Consider the following 23,461-nt stretch of genomic DNA (forward strand, 5'->3'; position numbering starts at 1 on the left):
CGCCATTATCTCAGCACTTACTCCATAAAATGATATATTATCTGGTTCAGTATTTCTCATAATAAAACGTGTTTTTCTAGTACTGTCGTGCTGAATCTTAGTCTCCATTGGCCTGTGATTGACCGGAACAGTTGCTCAACAACTTCATGCCCTCCAGCCTGCCTAGTCTATATTTAGCACAGCATGACTTTTACTGTGTGCTATGAGCAAAGCTAATTTACAATGTACAACAGTTTTACAAATATACATATCCACCTACGTAGTTGTTTGCACTTAGATTTTAATCCTAACCATCTTTATCTAGTGACCCTCCTCCCCCCTGGACTCTTGTAGTGCTTAGAAAACAGTTAACAGAAGTTTTGCCTAATTCAAAAGCACTTGGAAACTTTGGAAATTAAGGAAAGCACTAGGTTCCTTCCCAACAGTAGTGTGCACTCTTTATAGCAATACTGACCAAAGGTGGTCCGTGTATGTAATTTATTCTTTTGTGGGGTGGATCTTTCATAAATGGACATGCTCTGTGTGTTATGTGGTATCCAATATCAAGGATGGAAATGGAGAAATATATACATTTAGTCATTTGCTTATCAAAGATCTTAAGAAGGTGTTTGAAATACAAATCATTTATATAGATAAATGTATCTTTTTCTATTTTGCAGGTGCAGCAGAAGTCGAAGCTCTGTGCAGGAAGAGGATCCTGCCAGTCTCATATCTGAAGTTTTAAGACAGAAGTTTCTCCTGAACGATGTGAATGTGACCACAAAGAAGAGCGCTTCTATCCATTAGTTTGAACACTGAATGCTCTCGCATTATGCACGCCAGAAAAAGCCTTTTCTAGACCGCCGTAGGACTTTGAACAATCAAGTAAAAAAAGTAACCAGTTTCCACGGGTTACAAGCAAAGCACGTTGGTAAAGAGTCTACTTTTTTAGATACTTATAAAAACAATAGAATTATTTTGCACAGACTTCAGTGTGAAGTTTGTAGTTGTACGAATGTGCTTGTTTTATTGAAGCGCGTCAAACGCTTTAAAAAAAAAGTAGGCATTTACCTTTTTACTCATTAAATGAAGGTTGAATTTGCATTGTTCTTTCCACGTGGTCCTAACCGGGGCATTTCATACTCGTATTTGTAATGTGGATGGTCCTGTTGTCCTTCTGCTCTTTGCTAAAAAGTGGAGAACAAGTCTGCAAAGGACTGCAATATCAACATGTGCCTATGGAAACCAGGCCTTTGCTTTCAGCGGACCTTGGAACAATTTATAAGGTTTCAGAGCCCAGACTTGCGTATCCTGCAAATGCTTGAATGTCACTTTAAAATGGATGTTGTTAGACTCTCATGGTATTTGTAGCTAAACTACTGCTGTTAAAGCCTCGACTGTAAGCCCCCTGCCTTTGCTGTCAGTATGGAATATGCAATGCAATTTGCTGTGCTGCCTGTGCATGGAAGCACCTTCTTGAATAGTTCTGCGTCAGTAGTAAATTACCCCCGTAATACCATTCTGAAATGTGTGGATATCTTCTTCCTGTTCAGCCCTCCCATGGGCCTGAAGGTGACTGTAAAACTAGCTCTTATTTAATTCTGTCAGAAAAAAAGGGACACTGACTTTCCTCATGGTTCTGACTATTTGTGCCAGTCTCTTGACTGAGTGAATTAACATGACAAGGACATGGTTTCAGTATCCTTAACTATGCACACATGGACTCCTAAAATTGGCCTTTTTAACCCTGCAATGCATACACACACACACACATCCTAAATAATTACTGCTGTGGATTCACACCTGCTTTTTGACCTCCAACTCCCTTTGTAATGAAGACCCTCGCAGAGTTTAACCTTTCACTGTTGATAATGCATTCTGTTTTAAAGTTGTATTTGCTCATAGCTCCCAATTCGTGTCAAGTTTTCTAAACCATTGTTTATTTTCATGCTTGGGATGTTTGCGATGGGAGGATTTTAGGACAGAATTCTAATAAGCCATAGTTGCAATGAAGCCTACACAGATGTTGAAGACTTAGTTCATCAGTAAAGACGCTGACATGAATTCATTATGCATGTCTGGAGTGCTTGGCTCTTGATGATCATAGGCACGACTCTGTCCTGTGATACAGTTTAGGCATATAATTAAATGAATCTTACTGAAGTAGACACTCTCATACTATGAAATTAGGTGCATCAAAGAAAGTATGGGATCCCTCTGGTCTCGCTGGAAGAGACTTCAGAGACAACCAGAATGGTATTAATAAAGTACAATAAATTAAGGCAGAGCTGTGTCACTGAAAATGTGGAATAAGCGCAAGCCTGGTAACTATAGGTAGCATTGATAGATTAAAGAAAATCTATCTGGCATATGGTAGAGAAGATCCAGTTTACTCTGCTACAAGAATGTATTCTTTAAAACCAGTCCTGACTCTGGCCAGTCAAAGTTCAGAATTTGAGTAGCTAAGGTTCTGATGTCTGTACAATGTGGGTACAAGGGCAAGGTACCACAGGGAGTTTAAAGGCACTTGTTAGTTTGTACACCCTTTATACTTCTAGGTCCATCACGGTGAGGTGTTTTTGTAATGGACATGGTTACTACTGCTGTGGCATCAGAAAGAGGCCGTGCATTCTGTGTTGTATGTAGTTCAAGGGTAGTATTACTATTATAAGAATAGAACTGGGAGCCACCTGCGACTGACCCCAAAATTCAAAACTCTGGCTTAATCATGTCATTTGCCTCCATGTGTGTTTATCACACAACATTTCTACTTCTGTTCCTGTAAGTAAATGGGCATAATATCGGACAGTGACTATGCTCTTTATCCCTGGCAGCTTCTTATAGTCAAGAAGTTGTCAGTGAAAAGGGCCAGGCTTTGCTGGCTCCCAGCACCTGAGGTCCATGCAATCTGGCGCTTGTGAATTTGTTTCTGATCCACCTCTGAGGCTTGTGATCACAATTCATATTGCTTTCCTTATCCAAATGATATTCACAGACAAAGGTTTTCATGAATGTCCTTTTTTCTGTAACGTAGGCTCCACGCGACTTATTATCCTAGTATCATTAAACGTCAAGGTTTAGACAAATGAACTGTTGATTCATTTGAGGTAAAAGCAAATACACCACTTATTTTTCAGAATTCAGTAAAAGTACTGAGGATAGGCAATGAGTTTTGAAAACTTTGACAGATTTTACAAAGAGACTTTGAAGTATAGGGCTGCACAAATATACCTTTCAGAAGCATAATGTTCCAACTGGAGAAGGATTTTCTGTACTACTTGTTAATTCTCTGAAGGGGCTAATAACTCCTTGATCTCTTTTAGCAAAGAATGTTCAAAGTCGGTGCAAAACAGTACTGCATTATGAAGGTTGCAGCCTACCATGGTAGGTGTCATTTTTTCTCCAATTGATTATGTTGGAATGTGTACACTTTTACTATTAATTGCATCTGGGCAGCCGGACATTATATGAAAACTACTAGACCTTTGATATATGGTTAAGAGTTATCTTCAAGTCAAGATCCAGTGGTCCCAATGATTGATGGGGTTGTTGAGAAGCAAAGTGTCAAACATAGTTTAGTCTTTGTGCGGGAGATGGATGTTTTGCTCGAAGTCCAGACTGGCCGGAGATAAATTGAAGAATGTTTCTTTAAAGTCCCCCCTCACTCCCTCACAACATGACTGCCTCGTATCCCTCTACGCTTTGCCATGCTCAGTAAGTCCTCCATTTTCAGTACAGTAGAGGCACATAAGCAAGTCTGCCTCCTCTTCTGGAGAATGCAGAGCAAGTCATCCAAGACCATTGTCAATTATGTGAAACTGGCTCTTCTTAACTCAGCTGCAAGGCATACATTCATACTAACCGGCAGAGAGCACTCTTTGAGGATTTTTGAAAACGTGCAGGATCTGATGAAGTTGGATTCATTAGTAGGGGAATCAATTGTTGTATTTTAGGAATGTCGGAGTCACAGCACTGAATGATTGAGTTATTAGTTCATGGAATTTCAGGATCGAAATTGCATTTCCACAAGACTAGAAGTGCAGGGACTAGGGTGGCTTCATACCGCCCCACATTCAGGAGTGCCAAAGTGGGACCACTTTTTGCATACAGGATACAAAAAAAGGTGGCTCTGTAGAGGCGAGGGTTTCGATATTTATTTAGAAAATTGCATTTCCAAAGAAATTTATAAGGGATATGTTTGTTATTTAATGTTCTCATTTGGTGGGTGGGGAAGAATGGCCTATTGAGCTTTGTAAAATAAACTTTGGTTCCATTTGAACATGTTATTAATAAAGTCAGCTATAGCAGCAGTAATTCATCTTTTGTAAAGTGTTTTATTATTGATGTAGTGCTCTAAAAGGAGTCACCTCTGAAAATCTGTAGTATTTCCCAAAGGGACGTGGCCACAGGCGGTTTGTGGGGCCACAACAACGTTTAAGAAAGTGTTCAATAATTATTCTCGTAGTCCCTCTTTCGACAAAAATCATAATACCCTGGCACTGGGACATCTCACCTCAGCAGCCTTGCATAGCAAATATAGAGCCAAAAAGGCAAATATGAATGACCACAGGCTTCACCCACCACCATTCCATGCCTCCTCTGTCACTACTCATTCTTGTCAATTTCATCTGTTGCTCAGCTAGACATTCTTTGCATCCTTCACTGTCTTCTGCTTTTCTCAAGTTCATGGCATCTGAAGTTGGTAGCTGGACTCAGTTTACACATTTTTCAGTCGGCTGCAACTACAAGCAATGTCATTCTCTTCAATCACGGTTCTCCCTAGCTAGCCCACATTGCTTCTGATGCCTGTCTGGGCATTATGCAATTCACTTTTCTTTCTGTTCTTTGACCGAAGGCTTCTACTATGCCCCATACTTTTTGGTTTGCTGCTCTGTTGTATTGTCTGCAGTTCCAAGTGAGTATAACTTTGATTTATCAGAACTGCATAAAAGGCGATATTTGATCCTGGGAGTGGGCCTGGCCCCCAGACTAATTCTACATCAACCGGAAATGTACCCTAACGTGCTCTACGTGCCTAATTCGGGAGGAGTTCAGAGATATCTTATGAGGACCCATGAAGCAGCTGAACACCTAAGCTAAACTAAGATTATCACTAATTATTCCAATACTGGAAAGAGTTCTAAGGTGCTTCAACAGCCTAATGTAGTGTAGTGCCCTTTGCAACACTTCATGAATCAGAGCTGCCGGTGGCTGTCTTCTGATCACGTGAGAGAACCAGCAGCACCACAGGTAAAACAAAAGCTGAATACCGAGCCAGAGATTCAGTGGAGAAGGAGATGCCAAGCGAAGTTCCTACATGTTTTTTTAGGCAAGCCAATGTTTGTGACTGAGGTGCAACATGTACTGAGACGTTAGCTGACTATGGACATGGAGCAGTAACTCTCTGTCAAGACAAAGGAAGAACAGATGAGAGGGGCAACGTGAGATGCTGCATAGGAGATGGAGAGTAAGGGGCAAAGGAATCCTACAGAGTGCTTTAGAGGGGAGAGTTTTACCCAGCAAGTGGACTCGGGGAGGAAACGCTAACTGTAAGGAACTCATGGTGGCAACAGTAAAGACAGACACAAGTGATCACAGTTCAAGGGTGTTTATTAAACTGTACAAATGGGTGAGAAAAATGCCTAATCTAAACCTAAATCTAAGATGGGAGCAAGCTACGGCCATCAAATAATAAGGTAGTTCTAGTGGCATCTTGTCAAAGAAAAAGGGCCTATACTAAAAAAGAAAACAAAATTGCCAATCTTTACTGCTGAGTTACAAAATAGTGTGGGGATAATGTTCACCAGAAAAGAAAGTCAAGTGTTCATGAAATGATAGTCAGGATGGTATTGCTAGGGTCTCACTTCCCCACATTTTTAACACGGGACAAGGCTGGATTCCTGAGCACAGCACACTACTGGGCCTCGCTAGCACGAGGTTACAGTTCAGTTCCAAAACATCAGGGCCTTCGGTGGCTGTCTGTTATACAAAGTCTCTTGCCTCAGAAGACCTGAAGTGCCGAAACAAACACAAAGTTGCTTAATAAATCTTCCACGTTAGGCAATTATTCTTTTGCCTTAGGATCTTCCTCTGTTGGCTTTCAATCCTTCTCTTAGGGTTGGCCTCCCTCTGTCTGGTTCACTACAGCCTTTTAATCAAAAGTTCAACAATCATTCACTGGGCATCCGTCGGCCAGGTTCACTCTTGTCATCACAATGTTCAACTTGCTTCATCACAACACGGGATTCACTCTTGCTTTCCACTTGGCATCCCTCCGTCAGGTTCACATAGCCATCTTTAACACAGTTCATGAGTTTCTAACATAGTTCATGATTTGCTTCATCTCATCAGAATGCTTGGGTTCACTTACCCTAGCTTTCTCTTGGGAATGGGTCAGAGACTTTAGATTGTACAAGGGATTTGACGTAATCTTGTAGGACGACTCTGACACCACACACCGCCAACGCAAAAAAAAAAGAGGGCCAGCCAGAATCCTTCGAAGGAGCACTCCAGCGGTACTGGACAACTCTGCAGCTGGCCCTTCTCTGGGCTTTCCTCAAAAGTTCAAAAACACACAAGTTCTCTGTTCACAAGTCCTTGCGTTCACACTATGTTGCTGATTGCACCCTTCAGCTCAGCACAGTCTGGCTTACTTATCAGCTCTCTCCGACTCACTGGCTGTGCTGAACTCTCTGGTGTTTCTTGTCTCTGGAGTCGACAGTAGCCAGTATGCCTCCACGCCTGGGCTATCAGCCCGGGATGCCCCTGTGTACCGTTGACATCTGCCATGCCACAAAATAGCTGTATATCCTGGTCTTATTCCTTTTACGAAGGCTTCTCGGGTCTGGGTTGAAAAGGGAGAGGACACTTCCCTCCTTGTTGTCCTTTCGGGTCTCGCCACCTTACATCTTTGTTTTAACTGCTGGTTCGCAATAGCTGCTGGCTCGTGCGGTTGTCCTTGCTCGAAGTGTGCTTTAGTGCTCCACCTTTTATCCCTGTGGGGAAGAGAAATGGCTGTCAGGTGTGTGGTTGTCAATTGCCCGACTGCCTGACCAAACGGCTCTGGTGTTAGTCCATTGTCTGCCACAGTGTAAGAAAGTGTTTGTGTTGAAAAAGAGTGGGGGGGGGGGTTAAAGCATCTAAATACCCTACAGGGTAGCATGGGGGAAAGGTGTTGCAGAGAATGGAGTACTGTCTCACCCATCGGTAGCCCACCTACACTCCCCGAAGACCCCCCTCTGGTCCACCCCCAGGAACAGGATCGAATAGCGATGGTCGTGTCCTGGCCACCTTAATGACAGATCTCTGGGGACTAGCGGGTGAGACACCTTCAGGTTTCTCACATTACCCATCAGGTGACAGAAGGCTGTGACCATCAGGCACCAGAGCTGCATGCAGGTTCAGAACCACCCACAGTGTGTATAGCAGGAGAACCAGAAGACTAATCATAGAGCAGAGTTCAAGATACAGAGCAGAAAAGCACCCAGCAAAAACCGGGAGGTAGTCACGAGGCTCACAAAGTGGCCAGGGCACAATGGCCAACATTGAAGGAGGAGAAGAAAGTGTTGCATGATGAAATGTGTAGGAACATTTTTAAGGCCATTCAAATACTAAGCACTGCGGAAGCTCCAACCTGTAGGAATAGGTTTTGGTGTCACTGGGAAACTGCACATTGGACAACTAAGCCTTAAATAGGGTGAGGGGTGCTAGCGAGCCCAGGCAAGATGGCAGCTAACCTGTCAGTAGCTTTCAGTACCCCCCACACAATCCGGAGAGTATCCTGCTGATCCTAGCCTACCACCATACTTCATTTCAGCACATCAGCTACATGAATACAGCTGGTGCATCTTTGAAAGTCTGGTCTCCATACCTTGTGAGATGGCTGGGGCCTCTATCTGCCTGTGGGACTCGCCGGCTGCTACGTAGAGGATCAGTGTAGGCGACATGGAGGTGCTGGCCGGACCTCGAAGTGGGCACATTGTTTTACATGCTTCAATGACTGTGTCCCCAGGCCCCTTGTGATTCATGGGGCCGTGTCTTGGTGCTCGGAGCCCCACCGTGGGTAATGGGGGAGCGGGGTAGGAAGAGCATTGGATGCCTGCATGGCAGACTGGGCTGGCCCTGCCTAGAAATAAATCAGGTTGGGAACCCTGCATTGCTCTGGGGCTTCTTGAGCACCTTACACATCACTCTGGTATATTGACATACAGCAGTGCCATTCAGGTGTGCGCACTGGGTGTGGAGCATATGTTTACCGATCGAGCACTGATGACTGGAGCTCTGCTTGTGCCAGCCTCATTCAATATATAGGAGTAGAGGATTAGTGGATTGTACGGGGAGCACCCCTGTGTCTGGCAATGTTTTTTCTGATGTTTGTTAATCTGCTTAGAATCACATGCTATGCATAGTCCGACATCCAGTGGTCACTGCGGAGTATTGCATTTTGTTTTTCGTTGTCGAAAAGGGGACGTCGACAAGGCGTGTCTGTAACACTATCCCTATAGTGACGTGCAGTGTACCCACAATCCCTCACGCGTCGAGGTCCCTCAGATTGTTTTTTTCTGCCCAGATATTGGTCGCCTTTACGCAGAGCTCCTCGAGAGAAATTGCAAAAACATTTACTCGACCCTTTGGTCGTTATTAAGATTATACATTACATTAGAGCCCTCTTTCGTCGTAGCTGCGAAGCTGTTTCACCGCCGAATAAGAACTTCGGCGGTGACTTAGAAGGAGGAGATCCTTCGGCGCTGCTGAACACGTGGCCTGGCCTGGCCTCGCCGGCCTAAGACAGTAGGGAGAGTGGGATCGTGGGACATTTCTTGTTCTTTCTGAGAATGCCTTTCTCTTTACCCTCCCTTTCCTTTGGTGTTATAACGTTTAACTGTATCCTCAGCTATGGAGAGGACTCCCTTTAGATTTTGCCCACGCTGCAAGGGCAAATTCACTTGGAAAGACGAGCACAAACGGTGTAACCGTTGCTTACCCCTCGACCACAAAGAGGACGGCTGTGCGGCCTGTAAGCTTCTTAAGCCGAAGACTTTAAAGGACCGCAGGGTCAAGAGGTGGGCAGCCTACGCTATGTCTAGGTCTGATTCCTCACCCAGCGCCGCTGAGTGTGACGAGGATAGTAATAACCTGACCTCGGCTTCGGAGGTTGTAGACCTCTCTAGGGAGCGTTCCCGCTCCTCGTCGTCTGTCCCCAGCCCCGACAAGCTCGGCTCACGCCCTGCTTATGGGGATGAACACCCCGGCGACACTGACGAACACAGAAAACACAAACATAAGCACACAACCCATGGCACGTCTTCGTCAAAGACGAAGAAAGCCCTAGCGCCAACAGACGCCGGGCCTACCGATGACCTCCACTGACCATAAGGGTCGCAAGCCCTCACCGCCACCGCAGACGTGTCTAGCGACTGGGCTACCCCTAGACAAGGGCGCTACCACCAAGACGGCAGGCGACACTCCTCATCAGAGTGCGGTCGTCGCCGAAAGAGACTAGGCACCGCCCAAAGCGACGCCAGACCTACCCTCGGAGGAATTAATCGTCGAGAGCTTGGCGCATATAGTTTCCAAGGACGGCCAGAGACGGACGGCGAGTGACCCGCCAAAAACCGCTCACAAGGCCAGGGAAGCACCGAGGATGCCGGAAGGAAGGCAGGGACCGCTCCCGCCGTCGAAAGAAGGCCCTAGCCTGCAAGAAGGTTTCTCAGAAGGCGAGGGGCCCTTATCCTCGACGTTATGGGACAGACCTAGACTGATACAGGCAGAGGAACCTCCTTTTTCACCTCCAGACCGTTCTGGTTTACCATACTGGACTGTTGAGAGATTCCAGTATGTATGGACAAGCTGGACAGATTCATGTACACTCCTGAAAATAAAACACCTAAGAGACCAAGGGAAGCACTTCAGGAGGACTCCAGGGCTAAATGTCCTAGATTATTTAACCCCCTTCAAGAGGACATGAATACTTATGACCTCACTGAAGAAGACTCTCACTTCCAGGAAGATGAGGAGTTCTTAAATAGTGAAGACCAACAAAACCTCGGAATAGAAGGTTTTGATGAAAACACTGACCTGGGTGGGGGGGGGGCTTCGAGGAAGACCCAGATGAAGGTGGCTCACAGCCCTGGCAGTCACCAACAGAGTCTACAGACCCCGACATCTTAAACCTTCCCTCTCCTCAGACCACACCGGTCAGGAATCCATCACCAATAGATGATCAACCCACCTTCAACACGCTACTTCGGAAGGCAGCAGCGCATTTTAAGATTGAAACTGGTGAAATGGATGATTTTGTAGAATGAATCATTAAAGAAAAACCTCCCACTAGGCAAACCATTCCCCTCCTCGCCTCAGTTAAGCGACGAATTACTCCATTGCTGTCCACACCTGCACTGGTAAGAGGGGTCAATCCCAGAATTGAAAAATTGTTTACTCCCTCTCATTCAGACCCATTATACATTAGGGGTCACTCAATTCCGGACTCCTTGGTGGTAACTACCACAAGGAAAAGAGCAGGGGTTCTGCTGTCAACCAGCGAAGCACCCCCAGACAAAGAAGGAAAGAAGCTTTATGCCCTGGGTAAAAGAATTACAGCCTTGGCAACTTTTTCAACCAGAATTGCCAATAATAATACACTACTGGCAAGTTGTGCTGATGCCCAATGGGGAAAATTACGGCAAGACCTCGAGGAAGTCCCTGAGCCCTTAAGAACTTGCTTATTGGCCACAGTAACAGAAGGAACTCTGGTTAACCAGAGCATCATTAAAAACACTCTTGATGCTGCAGAAACGACTGGCCATTCTTTAGTGCAGGTAATTCTTCTGAAGCGTCATGTCTGGCTCCGCAATTCCGGGTTTAAGCCAGAAACCCAGGCGTCACTCATTAATAAACCAATAGAGGAGTCTAACCTCTTTGGGAAGGCAGTGGACGACGCACTGGAGACTGCGAAGGAGTTCGACACCTTCAAGACCTTAGACCAAATCTCAAGGCCTCCCAATAAGCGAGGAGTCGGCAACAAATGCTTTTTTTGAGGCCAACCCCAACAACCGCAACAACAGCAGTACACTGCAGGCAACTGGTCCTCTACTCAGGGAACCAGTGGCCAGTACACGCAAAGAGGACAGTGCCGTGGCAAGGGCAGAGGTTGGGGCCCCACTCCGAGAGGTTCCCCGGCTACCAACACCAAATGACCCGAAGATCCGGGGCCCCGCCCATGCATCACCGGTCGGGGGCTGGTTAACATCTTTCCTACCGGCATGGGAGGGAATAACATCAGAACGATGGGTATTGTCAACTATAGCCCACGGGTACTGTATAGAATTCAGTCGGTCCCCCATGTACAGACCCCCAAGGGGACGACGCCTGTCACCGGAACACCTCGCCATTCTTCTTCAAGAAGTGGAACAACTACTACTAAAAGGAGCAATAGAGTTCGTGCCTCTATCACAGGTAACGGAAGGTATTTATTCAGTGTACTTCCTTGTACCCAAAAAGGACTTAACCATGCGCCCTGTACTAGATCCGCGCCCAGCGAACAAATATGTCAAACCTCAAAAATTTCGCATGGTGACCCTACAGGAAGTAATCCCCCTACTTTCGCAGGGAGATTACATGACAACACTGGACATGAAAGATGCATACTTTCATATTTTAATGTTGCCAGCGCACAGAAAATACCTCAGGTTCATGATAGAGGGCAAACACTACCAGTTCAGAGTGCTACACTTCGGCATAGCGTCAGCGCCGAGGGTATTCACGAAAGTACTGGCAGTGGCAGCGGCCCACCTGCGCAGGTTGTCCATCCCAGTATACCCTTACCTCGACGATTGGCTCATAACAGGGGATTCTTACGAAACATGCTTCTCAAATACCCAAAAGACTGTAGACCTTTTGTTCCAAATGGGCTTCTCCATCAACGAGAAGAAGTCCAGCCTAGACCCCAGCCAGATCAAATAATTCCTAGGGGCTCTAATTCGAACAAAGGACGGCCTAGTCTTCCCCTCCAACGAGAGGGTCCAAAATATGCTGTTTCAGATCCCTCAATATGTGGCCGGTCGAGAGGTGACGGTGCACAAACCAATGCGTTTGCTAGGAATGATGGCGTCATGTATATATTTGGTACCTCCAGGCGCGACTGCGCATGCGCCCAATGAAAGAGTGGCTCAACAGCCAGTGTTGTCAGGCCAGCGGACAATGGGACGATCTAGTGGTGGTCTCGCAGGCCTTGGTTCTCTCACTATGGTGGTGGTCGAAGGAAAACCTTCTAATAGGGAAACCATTCGCCACCCCCGCAGTGGAGGCCACTCTAACCACAGACGCATCCCTCACAGGATGGGGGAGGGGGGGGCTCACCTATCCCATCAGACTGCACACGGAGTTTGGACTCCGAGTGTAGCGTCCACACACATAAACTTGCTGGAACTGCTAGCGGTCTTCAAAGCACTGAAGGCTTTCCAGGCACACCTGCAAGGGAAGACAGTGATGGTCCTCAGACAGCACCACAGCCATGTACTATCTGAACAAGCAAGGGGGCACTCACTCTCCAGGACTGTCCAAGCTGTCCCAGAACATCTGGAAGTGGGCTCTCAAACACATGTTCCTGTTGTCACATGTACCAGGGGAACTCAATCTGCTGGCAGACTAACTCAGCAGAGACTTCCCTCTGCCCGCAGAGTACGAATGGCGGTTACAAGAAGACCTCGTCTTCAACGTTTTCACACAATGGGGATTCCCAGAAATGGATTTGTTCGGAACTCTGGAGAACTCTCAATGCCAAGATTACGCCTCCAGGTAGCCCCAGAACCAATCCAAGGGGAACAGTCTATCGATACTATGGTCAGGGAAATATGTTTATGCTTTTACCCCGACTCCCCTTCTCAACAAGATAGTGCACAAGATGCACTTTCATCTGCTTCTCACTGGGAGTGAGGTCCTGTTTCCACCCTACTGGCCATCTGTTGTTCTCCTGCACATGTGGAGTTTGTGCCTGGCTGCTGACCATTCCATTAGGTAGGTGCACTTTCTGTGCATTTATGCACCTCCTGGGGAATTATTGAACCTGAAAAATCAAAATTTGAAGAAAAAGAAAAATTGAGGAAATGTGCATAATATTGTTGGAAAGGACGGTTGTATTTGGCATTTTCATTGTGCAGCCATTTTATTAGCTTTTTAATACCTGGAGCTACATTGCTATTTTGAAAGTACTCGTTTTTTCCTCCTATTGCTGCTTATTTTACACAGTTTTTGGCCCTTCCAAGATGGCCGCCGTGGTTTTCTTTGTTGTGTAGACAGGCTGTGCTGAATCACCTCTCCCTGTGCTGTCCTCCCATTGGTTGCTGAGTGTTTTCTTCCATCCAAACAGGGACCGGCAGGCTTCAGCCGGCCCTCTCAGCAAAGGCCCACTTCCAAGGCCCCTGTCTGCTCCCTGTCCGCTTCCAGAACGCTAATTGGGGACCTCCCTACACCTTAACCACAATGATGCGACCACCTCTCTCCTCTAAGAAATCCGGACTGCCTTGACTTTGCCACCTCCAGAACTATGGGTTCCCTCCTTATGGACTCACTTCTACTGCCTTTGACTATGACTGTTCTTTCTGCTTGTTGCTCCCATGTTGTCATCTTGCTGCGCAGTGCTTCCTAAACCCTTTGCCAACATCCGATTCCAAGATTGAAAAAGTCAAATCTTGCTGTTTTTGCTTTGTGCTAAAAAGTCAAATCTTGCTGTTTTTGCTTTGCTCTTAAGTCATATCTTGTTGCCCAGTGCGAAATTCTCTATATTTTGCGTGTATACTGTTTCTTCTCTGTAACTTGCCAGCCCAGTGACCTCACCACTCTTTTGTCTCACACCTACCTACCTGCCTTAGCCCCCCCCAGTATCTCCATCCTCTCCTTACCTCCACAACAATGGCGCTTTCTGTTTCTCCTATCTTCTCCAACTGCTTCTCCATTGACTATCCTTCCCTTCTCACTAAGTCTGGTAGGAAGAAGTTCAAAAAGGATATTTTGGCCTCTAATCCTGGTCTTCCTATCGCCGACACCTACTCCAAGGCTTCCGCCAGACAGACCCTTACCGACATCCTCTTTGTCGTTCCTTCGCCAGATCTATGTACTCCTCATATGGTCTCTGTGCTCTGCCCCATCTCCTCCTCTCCCATTTAATGGTGGCACTTGATGGGAAGTTCTCATGGCTTCCTTCGACTCCTCTAAAGTCATCATTAATGTCTACCTAAATGGCACTGTCGTGGTCCAAGGCCCTCAGGCCAATCTCCTCTTTGATGGGCGCTTCCCTCGCCTCATCAATTTCCTCTCATCTCCTGCTGTCCCCTCCTCTCCCTCCTTGGCTACCTTGCCCTCTCTCTCTCTCTCTCTCTCTCTCTCTCTCTCTCTCTCTCTCTCTCTCTCTCTCTCTCTCTCTCTCTCTCTCTCTCTCTCTCTCTCTCTCTCTCTCTCTCTCTCTCTCTCTCTCTCTCTCTCTCTCTCTCTCTCTCTCTCTCTCTCTTTCTTCCTCCTCCTCCTCCTCCTCTGCCCCTCCTAGGGCTCTTTCTCCTCCGCAGGGTGTACCTCTGATCTGTACCCCTCCCCAGGAGGTCTTTAAGGCTGGCAACATTCTTCATATTGCCACTCTCAACTCTCGCTCTGCCGTCAAACACTCCTCTGACATCTGCCACCTCCTTGAAGAACTAGACCTTGATGTCCTTGGTCTTACTGAGACATGGTTCACGGCCAGCTCTGTTACGAGCTTTGACACTCTCCTCCCTGATGGCTACAAGATCCTCTCAGCACCCAGATCCTCCTGGTCCGGTGGGGGGGTAGCCCTGATCTTTCCTGAGTGAATTCCTGCCTCTATCATTCCCACTCAGACCTACTTCTCTTTTGAATGCCTTGTCTGTAGGCTTTCTCTCTCGCCTACCCATTCTCTTACTGTGGTTACCATCTACCGGCCTCCTGGTCAAATCACCTCATTTCTCTCTGAGTGGGCAGACCTCTCCTCCTCCCTCCTGGCCTCTACCACTCAACTCATCCTCCTTGGTGAACTAAATGTACATTTAGACTCTCCTTGCGCCTCCTCTGTACTCTTCCGTGACCTCTGCGACTCCCTCTCCCTGTCCATACTCCCCCTCTGGCCCGACTCACTCTGCAGGGCACACACTCAATGTCTTGATCTCCTCTGAACTCCCCCTCTCCATCCCTCTGACCACTCCCTCTCCATCCCTCTGACCACTCCTCTCTCCTGGAGCGATCACTCCCTCCTCTCATCTCTCCCTTTCTTCCCCCCCAAGCCAAGCCAAGCCTACCCCAACACTGCCACCTACCTTCTCGGACATCCGGCCCATGAAGCGTGTGTCAGTTGAGGCTTTTGCTGCCACTTTCTCTCCCCTCTCCCCAACCCCCCCCCCCCCCCCCTCCACCTTTGGCTGTCTCTCATCCTGATACAGTCCTGTCTCTGCTCTACTCTTCAATTTCTGATACGCTTGATGTTCTTGCCCCTGTCATGAGGATCCGTTTGAAGTCCAAAGCCAAGTGCAATTCCTGGTATCACTCTGACCTAGCTACACTTAAACGTAACTGTAGGGCAGCTGAGAGGAAATGGAGGACTTCCTGTTCATCCTCTGACAAACTGGCCTGTCGCCTGCTACAAAGGCAATACCGACTCTGTCCTCACCAAGAAGAGAATCCACATTCAAGCTCGTGTCTCTGCGGCATCTAACAACTCGGCTGAACTCTTTAAAATCTGCAAGGAGCTGGCCAACCCTGCTGCAGTCTCTACCCCTCCGGTTGCCTCCCAGGCTCTTTGCAATGCCCTTGCCTCTCACTTCATTTCAAACACCCAGGGCATCCTGTCCACCCTCCACCCACACTCCTCCTCTTCCCTCTCCATCTGTGCTTGCTGACCCTCCTTTAGCCACCCTCCCACCATCCTTCTCGTCCTTTCCTCTTTTCACCCCTGATGAGGTTGCTACACAAGTCCGATCTATGAAAGCGTCTTCAAAACAGGTTCATCCCTGTTCCTCTAAAACCATCAAGGACCGCATTGACACCCTCGCTCCGGCCCTTGCTGATTTTTGCAACCACTCCTTTGCCTCTGGATCCTTCCCTTCCCCTCCCCTCTGAAGCACTCCTTTGTGCATCCTCTTCTCAAGAAACCCATAGCTGATCCTTCTTGTCCAGCTAACTATCGGCCAATTTCCATTACTCCCTTTCTTGGCAAACTCCTGGAAAAGTTGGCCATCTCTGAGCTTAACCTTCATTCAATTTCTGTTGGCTGTCTCCATGACCACCAGTCTGACTTCAGAGCTGCCAGAAGCACGGAAACTGCTCTCCTAAACATCCGTGAAGATCTGCTCTCCAACCTTGACTGTAACATTCCCTCTGTCCTCATCCTCCTCGATCTCTCTTCTGCCTTCGACACGTTCAACCATACCATCCTGCTCAACCGTCTCCGTGAAAACTTGGGTATCACTGATCAGGCTCTGGCCTGGCTGACTTCTTTTCTCTCAGATCGACCCTCCCAGGTCCAACTTGGGTTCTTCCTTTCCTCTATCTTCCTCTCTACCTGTGGTGTTCCCCAGCGGTCTAACCTCTCGCCCTGGCTTTTCAACCAATACCTGCCAACTCTGCCTGTCTCATCTCGGATTGCCTAACTGCCATTCAAGATTGATGTGCCGCCAATGATCCTTTGTCTGAATGCCAGCAAGACGGAGATCCTCCTCATCGGCACACCTTCACCATCCTTTCCCCTCACTCTCTGGCCGGCCTCCCTTGGCCTTCCTCCTACCCCCACCTGCGAGGCTAAGAACCTCTGGGTCATCTTTGACTCCACCCTTTCCTTCTCCGCCCACATCTCTGAGGTCTCTAAAAAGTCAAATTTCCGACTGCACCTCCTCAGGGGTACTCTGCCTTTCCTCTCCTTCCCCCAGAAGCTCATGGTATCTCAAGCTCTGGTTCTCTCTAGCTTGGACTATTCTAACAGCCACTTTCTAAATATACCTGTCTCTACTCTCTGCCCTCTGCAACTAATCCAGAACAGGACTGCAAGACTTGTCCTTGGCCTAAAGCCCTGGGATCGTATCTCTCCAGCTCTGAAATCTCTTCACTGGCTCCCAGTGGATGCAAGGATTAAATTCAAAACCCTCTGCATTGTCCACAAGGCTTTCTGGGGCCTGGGTCCAAAATACCTTCAGCTATCCCTCCGCAAATACCTCCCCTCTCGAGCTCTTCGCTCCTCTACCTCACTCAGGGTTAGTCGTTTTTCTAAGAAACGAGCTGGGGGTAGATCTGTCTTCGGCTGGGGCCTCCCTCTGTAACAGCCTTCCTGCCACTCTAAAACTTGAGGAGAACCATCTCCAGTTCCGGAAGCACCTCAAGACCTTCCTCTTTTCTTCTTCCTTCGCTCCCCCTCTCCCCTGCTGATCTGTTCTCTCTTGGCACCGTGCACCTGGCCACCCTCTGTCTTTTGGGCCCAGGTACCTGCTCATCCTGTCACCCTCCCGCACTGCCTCCGGGCAACCCCTTGCACTGGGGTCTGTATCTGTACCCATAAAGCCCCCCTTTTTCTTCCTGCACTTATCGGATCTACCCTGTCTGCTGCCTTAAACCTAGCACTTGCAAATTGCTGGCTGCATTACCACTGTTTGTTGCCTTTATTATTTATTGTTATTAATCTGTTTCTGCTCTGCTTCGAACTTTCCACCTCTTCCCCCTTCCATGCACTTTTCCCCTCCCCCCTCTCCCATGCACTTGCGCGTTCTCAATGTCACTGGGCCTAGTAAGATCGCTGTTTTGTTCTCCCCTGTTCCCTTCCCTTGCCTGGTCGCACCCTGAAACATTTGTTTACGAGCGCAATAGAACTAAAATATCAATCAATCAATCACCAGGAACCAGTTTCCAGATACTAGTGGCCCCTATGTGGGCTCGGCAGCCATGGTTCGCTCACTTGATGGAAATGTCTCTATCTCCTCCAGTGAAACTTCCATGCCCGTACAACATGCTGTCACAGGACAAGGGCAGAACACTACACCTATGCCCAGTGACCCTGAACTTAGCAGCCTGGCTCCTGAGGTCATAGAATTTGGACATTTACAACTCCCTCAAAGATGCATGGACATTCTTAAGGAGGCTAGAAAACCTAACACTCGCTACTGCTATTCCAGCAAATGGAAAAGATTTGTCATCTGGTGTAGATAAGAGCATCAACCCAGTTGACTGCTCTCCCACACAGATTGTTCTTTACCTGACTCACTTATTAGACTCAGGTTTGGTCTTTAATTCCATTAAAGTTCATCTAGCTGCACTTTCCGCATACACCACTTCTCAACACAAAGTGTCATGGTGGAAAGTCCCAGTTATTAAGGTCTTCGTGGAGGGAGTAAAGAGAATACACCCTCCTATAGCTAACCCAGCTCCCGGATGGGACCTAAATGTGGTACTTACCAGGCTTATGGGCTCACCCTTTGAACCCATGCACAAAGCATCTCTTAAGAACCTCACTCTTAAAACTGCTTTCTTAATAGCTATCACCTCCATTAGGAGAGTGAGTGAACTACAAGCGCTCTCTATACTAGACCCCTTTTTGTAACAGTTCACAAGGATAAGGTGGTTCGTCGCACACATCCCAGGTTTGCACCAAAATTCATTTCTAAATTCCATGTCAACCAATCAATAGAACTACCAACGTTCTTTCAGAACCCTTCAAATTTTGGAGAAAAGAGCCTGCATACACTAGATGTGCGCAGGGCTGTCATGTTTTATATGGAAAGAACTAGACCTCTGAGAAAGACTAATCAGTTCTTTGTCTTGGTGGCAGCAGGAAGAGAAGGAGATGCAGTTTCAAAATACACTATATCTAGATGGATTGTCCAATGGATCACTCTGTTTCTCTCTTGCTAAGAGAGAACTACCCTTCAAGCCAAGAGCACATTCTACTCTAGGCACTGGGGCTTCCATAGCATTCATTGCAAATGTCCCTCTGGAGTCCATTTGCAAAGCGGCAACCTGGAGTTCTGTACACACCTTTACAAAACACTACTGTCTAGATGGCCACTCTAGATCTGATTCCCAGGTGGGGCAAGCAGTGTTAAGACATCTTTTTTCTACTGTTCCTTCTCACAACCCACCTCCAACTCCGGGTACTGCTCTCTAGTCTATGCACAGAATGTGATTCTAAGCAGATTAACAAACATCAGAAGACAATGCATTACTTACCGTAAAAGCATTTCTGATGGTTGTATCTGCTTAGATTCACATGCGCCCACCCTTCCTCCCCGCTCTGATGGAAGGAACATAGACATCCTTATCTTTCTCTCTTTTCTGTACTCACTCACGCCTAATAGGCTCCCTCAGGGCAGAAAAAATACAAACAGAGGGACGTCGACGCGTGAGGGGTTGTGGGTACACTGCACGTCACTATAGGGATAGTGTTACAGACACGCCTTGTCGACGTCCCCTTTTCGACTACGAAAAACAAAATGCAATACTACGCAGTGACCACTGGATGTCGGACTATGCACAGCATGTGAATCTAAGCAGATGCAACCATCAGAAATGCTTTTACGGTAAGTAATGCATTGTCATGCTAGGCGGTGGGTCTGCTTACAGGACTTATTCTGCAACTGCTGGCCCTGGTGCACCCGTCGGATTGTAGCATATAACCATACGCCACAGGGGAAAATCCTGTATGGAGAGTTTCTGTGATGGAAGGAATATTGTACTGGCATAAGCACATAAGGCTTGATTGTGGTGACTGACTCCGGCTCAGTGCCTTGCACCTGATATGGAGGTGCACATAGTTTGAAGTGGGGTCTGGATTGGTATGCACACCAGTGGAAGAATGGGCCGCATCCCTTAGACACAAAGTGGTGTATAGGGCATGGTGGGGGTGCCAGGGACCCCTCCCCTTCGAAGCACATTGGAGTAGAGCCAACTATACCCCAGTTGGGCTTTGGTGAGTTCATGTGAATGTTACATGGGAGTGTCGCAGCAGCGGACAGTGATTTCAGACAAAAACACGGATACCTACGGTGAAGGAGTCATTGTAGGAAAGACTTGGTAGCACAATCTGAGGGCAATGGCAGGGAGGTGCGGAAATAGGCGACAGCGCAGCATCATGTCTCAAGTACAAAAAGCGGGAAAACGGCAGTCGAAACTGCAGTTTGTATCTTGTGCTCAGGCTAAACATCACATAGTAATGGAGGAGTCCCTCGGAGTGGCCTCTATGTCCTCCTGTCTAGATCCTAATGGAGCGTTCAGGGACGTCAAGGCTATGTTAGTCAGCTGCAAGCAAGTATAAAATCGCTGGACAGAAAAATGTACACTTTGACATGTAAAGTTGATCACATGCAAGTGCGATTAGACAAACCTGGAGAGATGCTGGTTGAGGGGCGTGTGTCTACGGTTGAGGACGAGTCTTCCATTGCAACATAGGAACTTCGGAGGGCTCTTCAAGAACTGGCTGACAAGCAAGACGATCTTGAGTTCTGATCATGCCGGACTACTCTGAGGATAGTCGGGGTACCTGAAGCGGCAGACCAGCGATATATGGAGCCTATGGTCAGAGATATTCTAAGCGAAGAACTTGGCAGCGAGGACTTCTCTGCAGTATTCATTGTGGAAATGGCTCATAGAGTTCCTGGCTGCACCAGCTTGGCCAATAATAGCTTGATTGAATTATCGGGATAGGGATCTTGCTTACGAAAAACTAGAGAAAAAGGGGTGCTACTCGGAGAGCGATTCTATACCTCCATTTCCAGACTTCTCGGATAAAGTGCAAGCATCCAGGAGGGCCTGCATCGATGTTAAGAAAAGACTCTGGGAAAGGGGCATGAAGTATGCCATGCAGGAGTATGGCTAAGGCACTTAAATATATGTCATTGAACATTAGGTGTTTGAGTTGCCTGTCAAAGTCCCGCAAGGTATTCTTATATATGCAGCGTCACCAGGTTGACAAAGCATTTCTACAGGCAACACACTCGACCCTGCCGGGGGAAACATGAGTTGGGTAGAGGTGGGGATTTCACTGCTATTTTTCTTATTCCCCCTACTCCAGTGGGATATGCATACTGTTGCGAGGCTCAGTCTGGTTTTGGATTAAGAATCGGGAGGGAAGGGCACCCGCGGCTGGTACTGGGAACTATTCATGGTCAGGTTATTACCTTAATTAACTACTACAGCCCCAATCGGGATACAGTGGAAACACTGGAGTGGGTAACTCAGCAGCTAGATAATATCTCGACTAGAGTGCTCACATGGGCGGGTGACTTCAATGTTCTGTTACAACCTGACTGTCAGGATTGGTGGAGTTAATGGGCTACTTATGAAGGCGACTGGTAGATTGCGAGATCTGTATAAGGCCTGGGAGTTGAATGACATTTGGAGGACAAGGCATGGGAGTGAGGAAGGCTACACGTTTCACGCTGCTGTCCACCAATCTGCATCATGATTGGATTATTTTTCGATTTCAGACATGGTGGTGGGCTAGGTCGCCGATGTTGGAATACTGTTGTATACACTATAAGATCATGCCCCAGTGCTGTTGGCTCTGGAGATAATGGGGCAGAGAGGAGGGAGACCATCTTGGGTGTTTAAAAGCGAGGGGCTGTCTGATGAGGTGTTTCGTACTGGAATAGCACATGCCATTGATAACTCCTTTGAGGAGAAAGTAGGCTCTGTTGACTCACATGCAGTGTTATGGGAGAGTTTTGCGTGATCAGGGAGGTGGTGGGGGGGGGGGGGGGTGCATTGCGAGGGAATCTGGGATACTGAAGCAAATTCAGAGAGAGTTGGCAGATAGTGAGGAACAACTATGGCAAATGCAGGTAGATCAGGTGTCCATGAGTGTACCCGCCAGAGAAAAAGGTAATTAGGGAGGTGCTAGATAGGTTTAGAGAAGTGGCGCACAGAGAGGTGAAGTGTCAATTGGAGAAGGTAGCAGCTCAACAGTATGGGGAAAGGCAACGCCCTGGTCGGTTACTTGCGAGGGCCACGAGGACTGACGCACCGAATATGCACATCGTTTATGGATGAACAAGGGGAACTGAAGTATACGGATGGAGCGTTTGTTCAAAAATTCTGCTAATTTTATGCCTGCCTGTACTCCTCGCAAACTCGATTTTCACAACCCAAGATAGACTGTTACCTAGATGAGGTGGCACTATATTGGTGCACTGACGAGGAGAGACAATGGTTGGACTGCCCCATCACTCTCCAAGAAGTCCTGGTAGCAATTACGGCACTGTCTGGGAAGGCTCTGGTGCCTTATTGCGTCGCAGCCCAATTATATGAACACTTTGTGTTTGAGTTAGCTCGGCACCTCTCGGAGGTGTAACAGGCTTTACGGGACGGTGGGCTTCCAGAGTCTGAGAGAGGCAGTGGTCGTGGTATTTTTGAAACCCGGGAAAGCTGCCAAGGAATGTTTCTCGTACCGCCCTATCGCACTTATCAACTTGGGCAATAGAATCTTAGCTACATTGTTGACCATTTTGCTTGCACCATTAATGCATAAATGCATGAAATCTGATCAAGCAGACTTCATCACAGGGCATTCTACCTCCTATGGGTTACAGTGAATGTTCGGTCTACTGTTGGTGCTGCTACAGGAGGAATCGATGGTGGCACCGAAAAAGCATTTGATTTGGTTGAATGACCCTTTGTTTAGGGTGCCACGCAGGATGGGGGAGGGGTTCCTCTCCATGATCTCCTTACTTTACCTTTTGCCCACTGCGAAGATCACAGTAAATAGCAAGCTGACCCCGAACATGCCACTGGAGAGAGGCACCTGTCAGGGATACCCCCCTTTCCTCCTTTGCTGTTTGCTCTGGCATTTAAGCCCTTTGCTGAATTCCATAGAGACGGGCATGTCCACAGAGCGTGATGCAGGTGTATAGACACAAGGTGGTGGTCTCCCTCTATGCAGATGATTTGGTAATATATATGCAGGATCTGCAGACTAATCTGGGGCTGATTGTGGTGGATGTGTTAAATTTAGGGGGCTTCTCTGGTTTGAAAATGATCAGAAATGAGTACTCTTTCCACTCACCGCCAGTACTGGACATTACAATGATGGCTTTGGTTCCAGTGGCATGTGGTCTATACCTGGCATTTGGGGATCGATATCACATGCTCCCTGGAAGAGCTGTATAAGCGCAACTATGAGAAAGTGTTTATGTACACGGATTGTGGTGGGTAGATGAATAGGGCTGCCCCTTAATTTCTATGGGAGTATTTTGCTAGTTAAGATGGTTTTGCTACCACGGTTTCTCTATGCATTCCTAAATGTACCGCTGGCATTGCTGAGGTCATTTGCGTTCATGAGGTGCAGTCTGAGATCTCGCGATTTATTTGGGCGGGCAAGCAGGCACATGTGTCCTGGGTGAAGTTGACAGTGCCCTTTGACAGAGGGGGATTGGCACCAACAGACTTTGAGGCATATTATTAGGAAGCACATGCAGAATTCTTAACATATTGGTTTGTGGACAACATAGAT

At 47.4% G+C, this 23,461-nt stretch overlaps 1 protein-coding gene across 3 annotated transcripts in view; it reads left to right on the forward strand.

Annotated features, from left to right (window-relative positions):
* MTFR1L (mitochondrial fission regulator 1 like) overlaps nt 1-4,297 on the forward strand; it is a 223,591-nt gene extending 219,294 nt beyond the window's left edge. Inside the window, exon 8 of one of the 3 annotated variants that reach the window (XM_069622697.1) lies at nt 660-1,498. In XM_069622697.1, coding sequence (XP_069478798.1) covers nt 660-786 — 127 coding nt within the window. In that variant the 3' untranslated portion in view covers nt 787-1,498. Of the gene's footprint in view, nt 1-659 lie in introns of all 3 variants that reach the window. The other 2 variants (XM_069622699.1, XM_069622698.1) reach the window with 2 other exon arrangements.
* The last annotated feature ends 19,164 nt before the right edge of the window (nt 4,298-23,461 follow it).

The sequence above is a fragment of the Ambystoma mexicanum genome, chromosome 11 (genome assembly GCF_040938575.1).
Source record: "Ambystoma mexicanum isolate Mex_15411 chromosome 11, UKY_AmexF1_1, whole genome shotgun sequence".
Lineage (NCBI taxonomy): Eukaryota > Metazoa > Chordata > Amphibia > Caudata > Ambystomatidae > Ambystoma > Ambystoma mexicanum.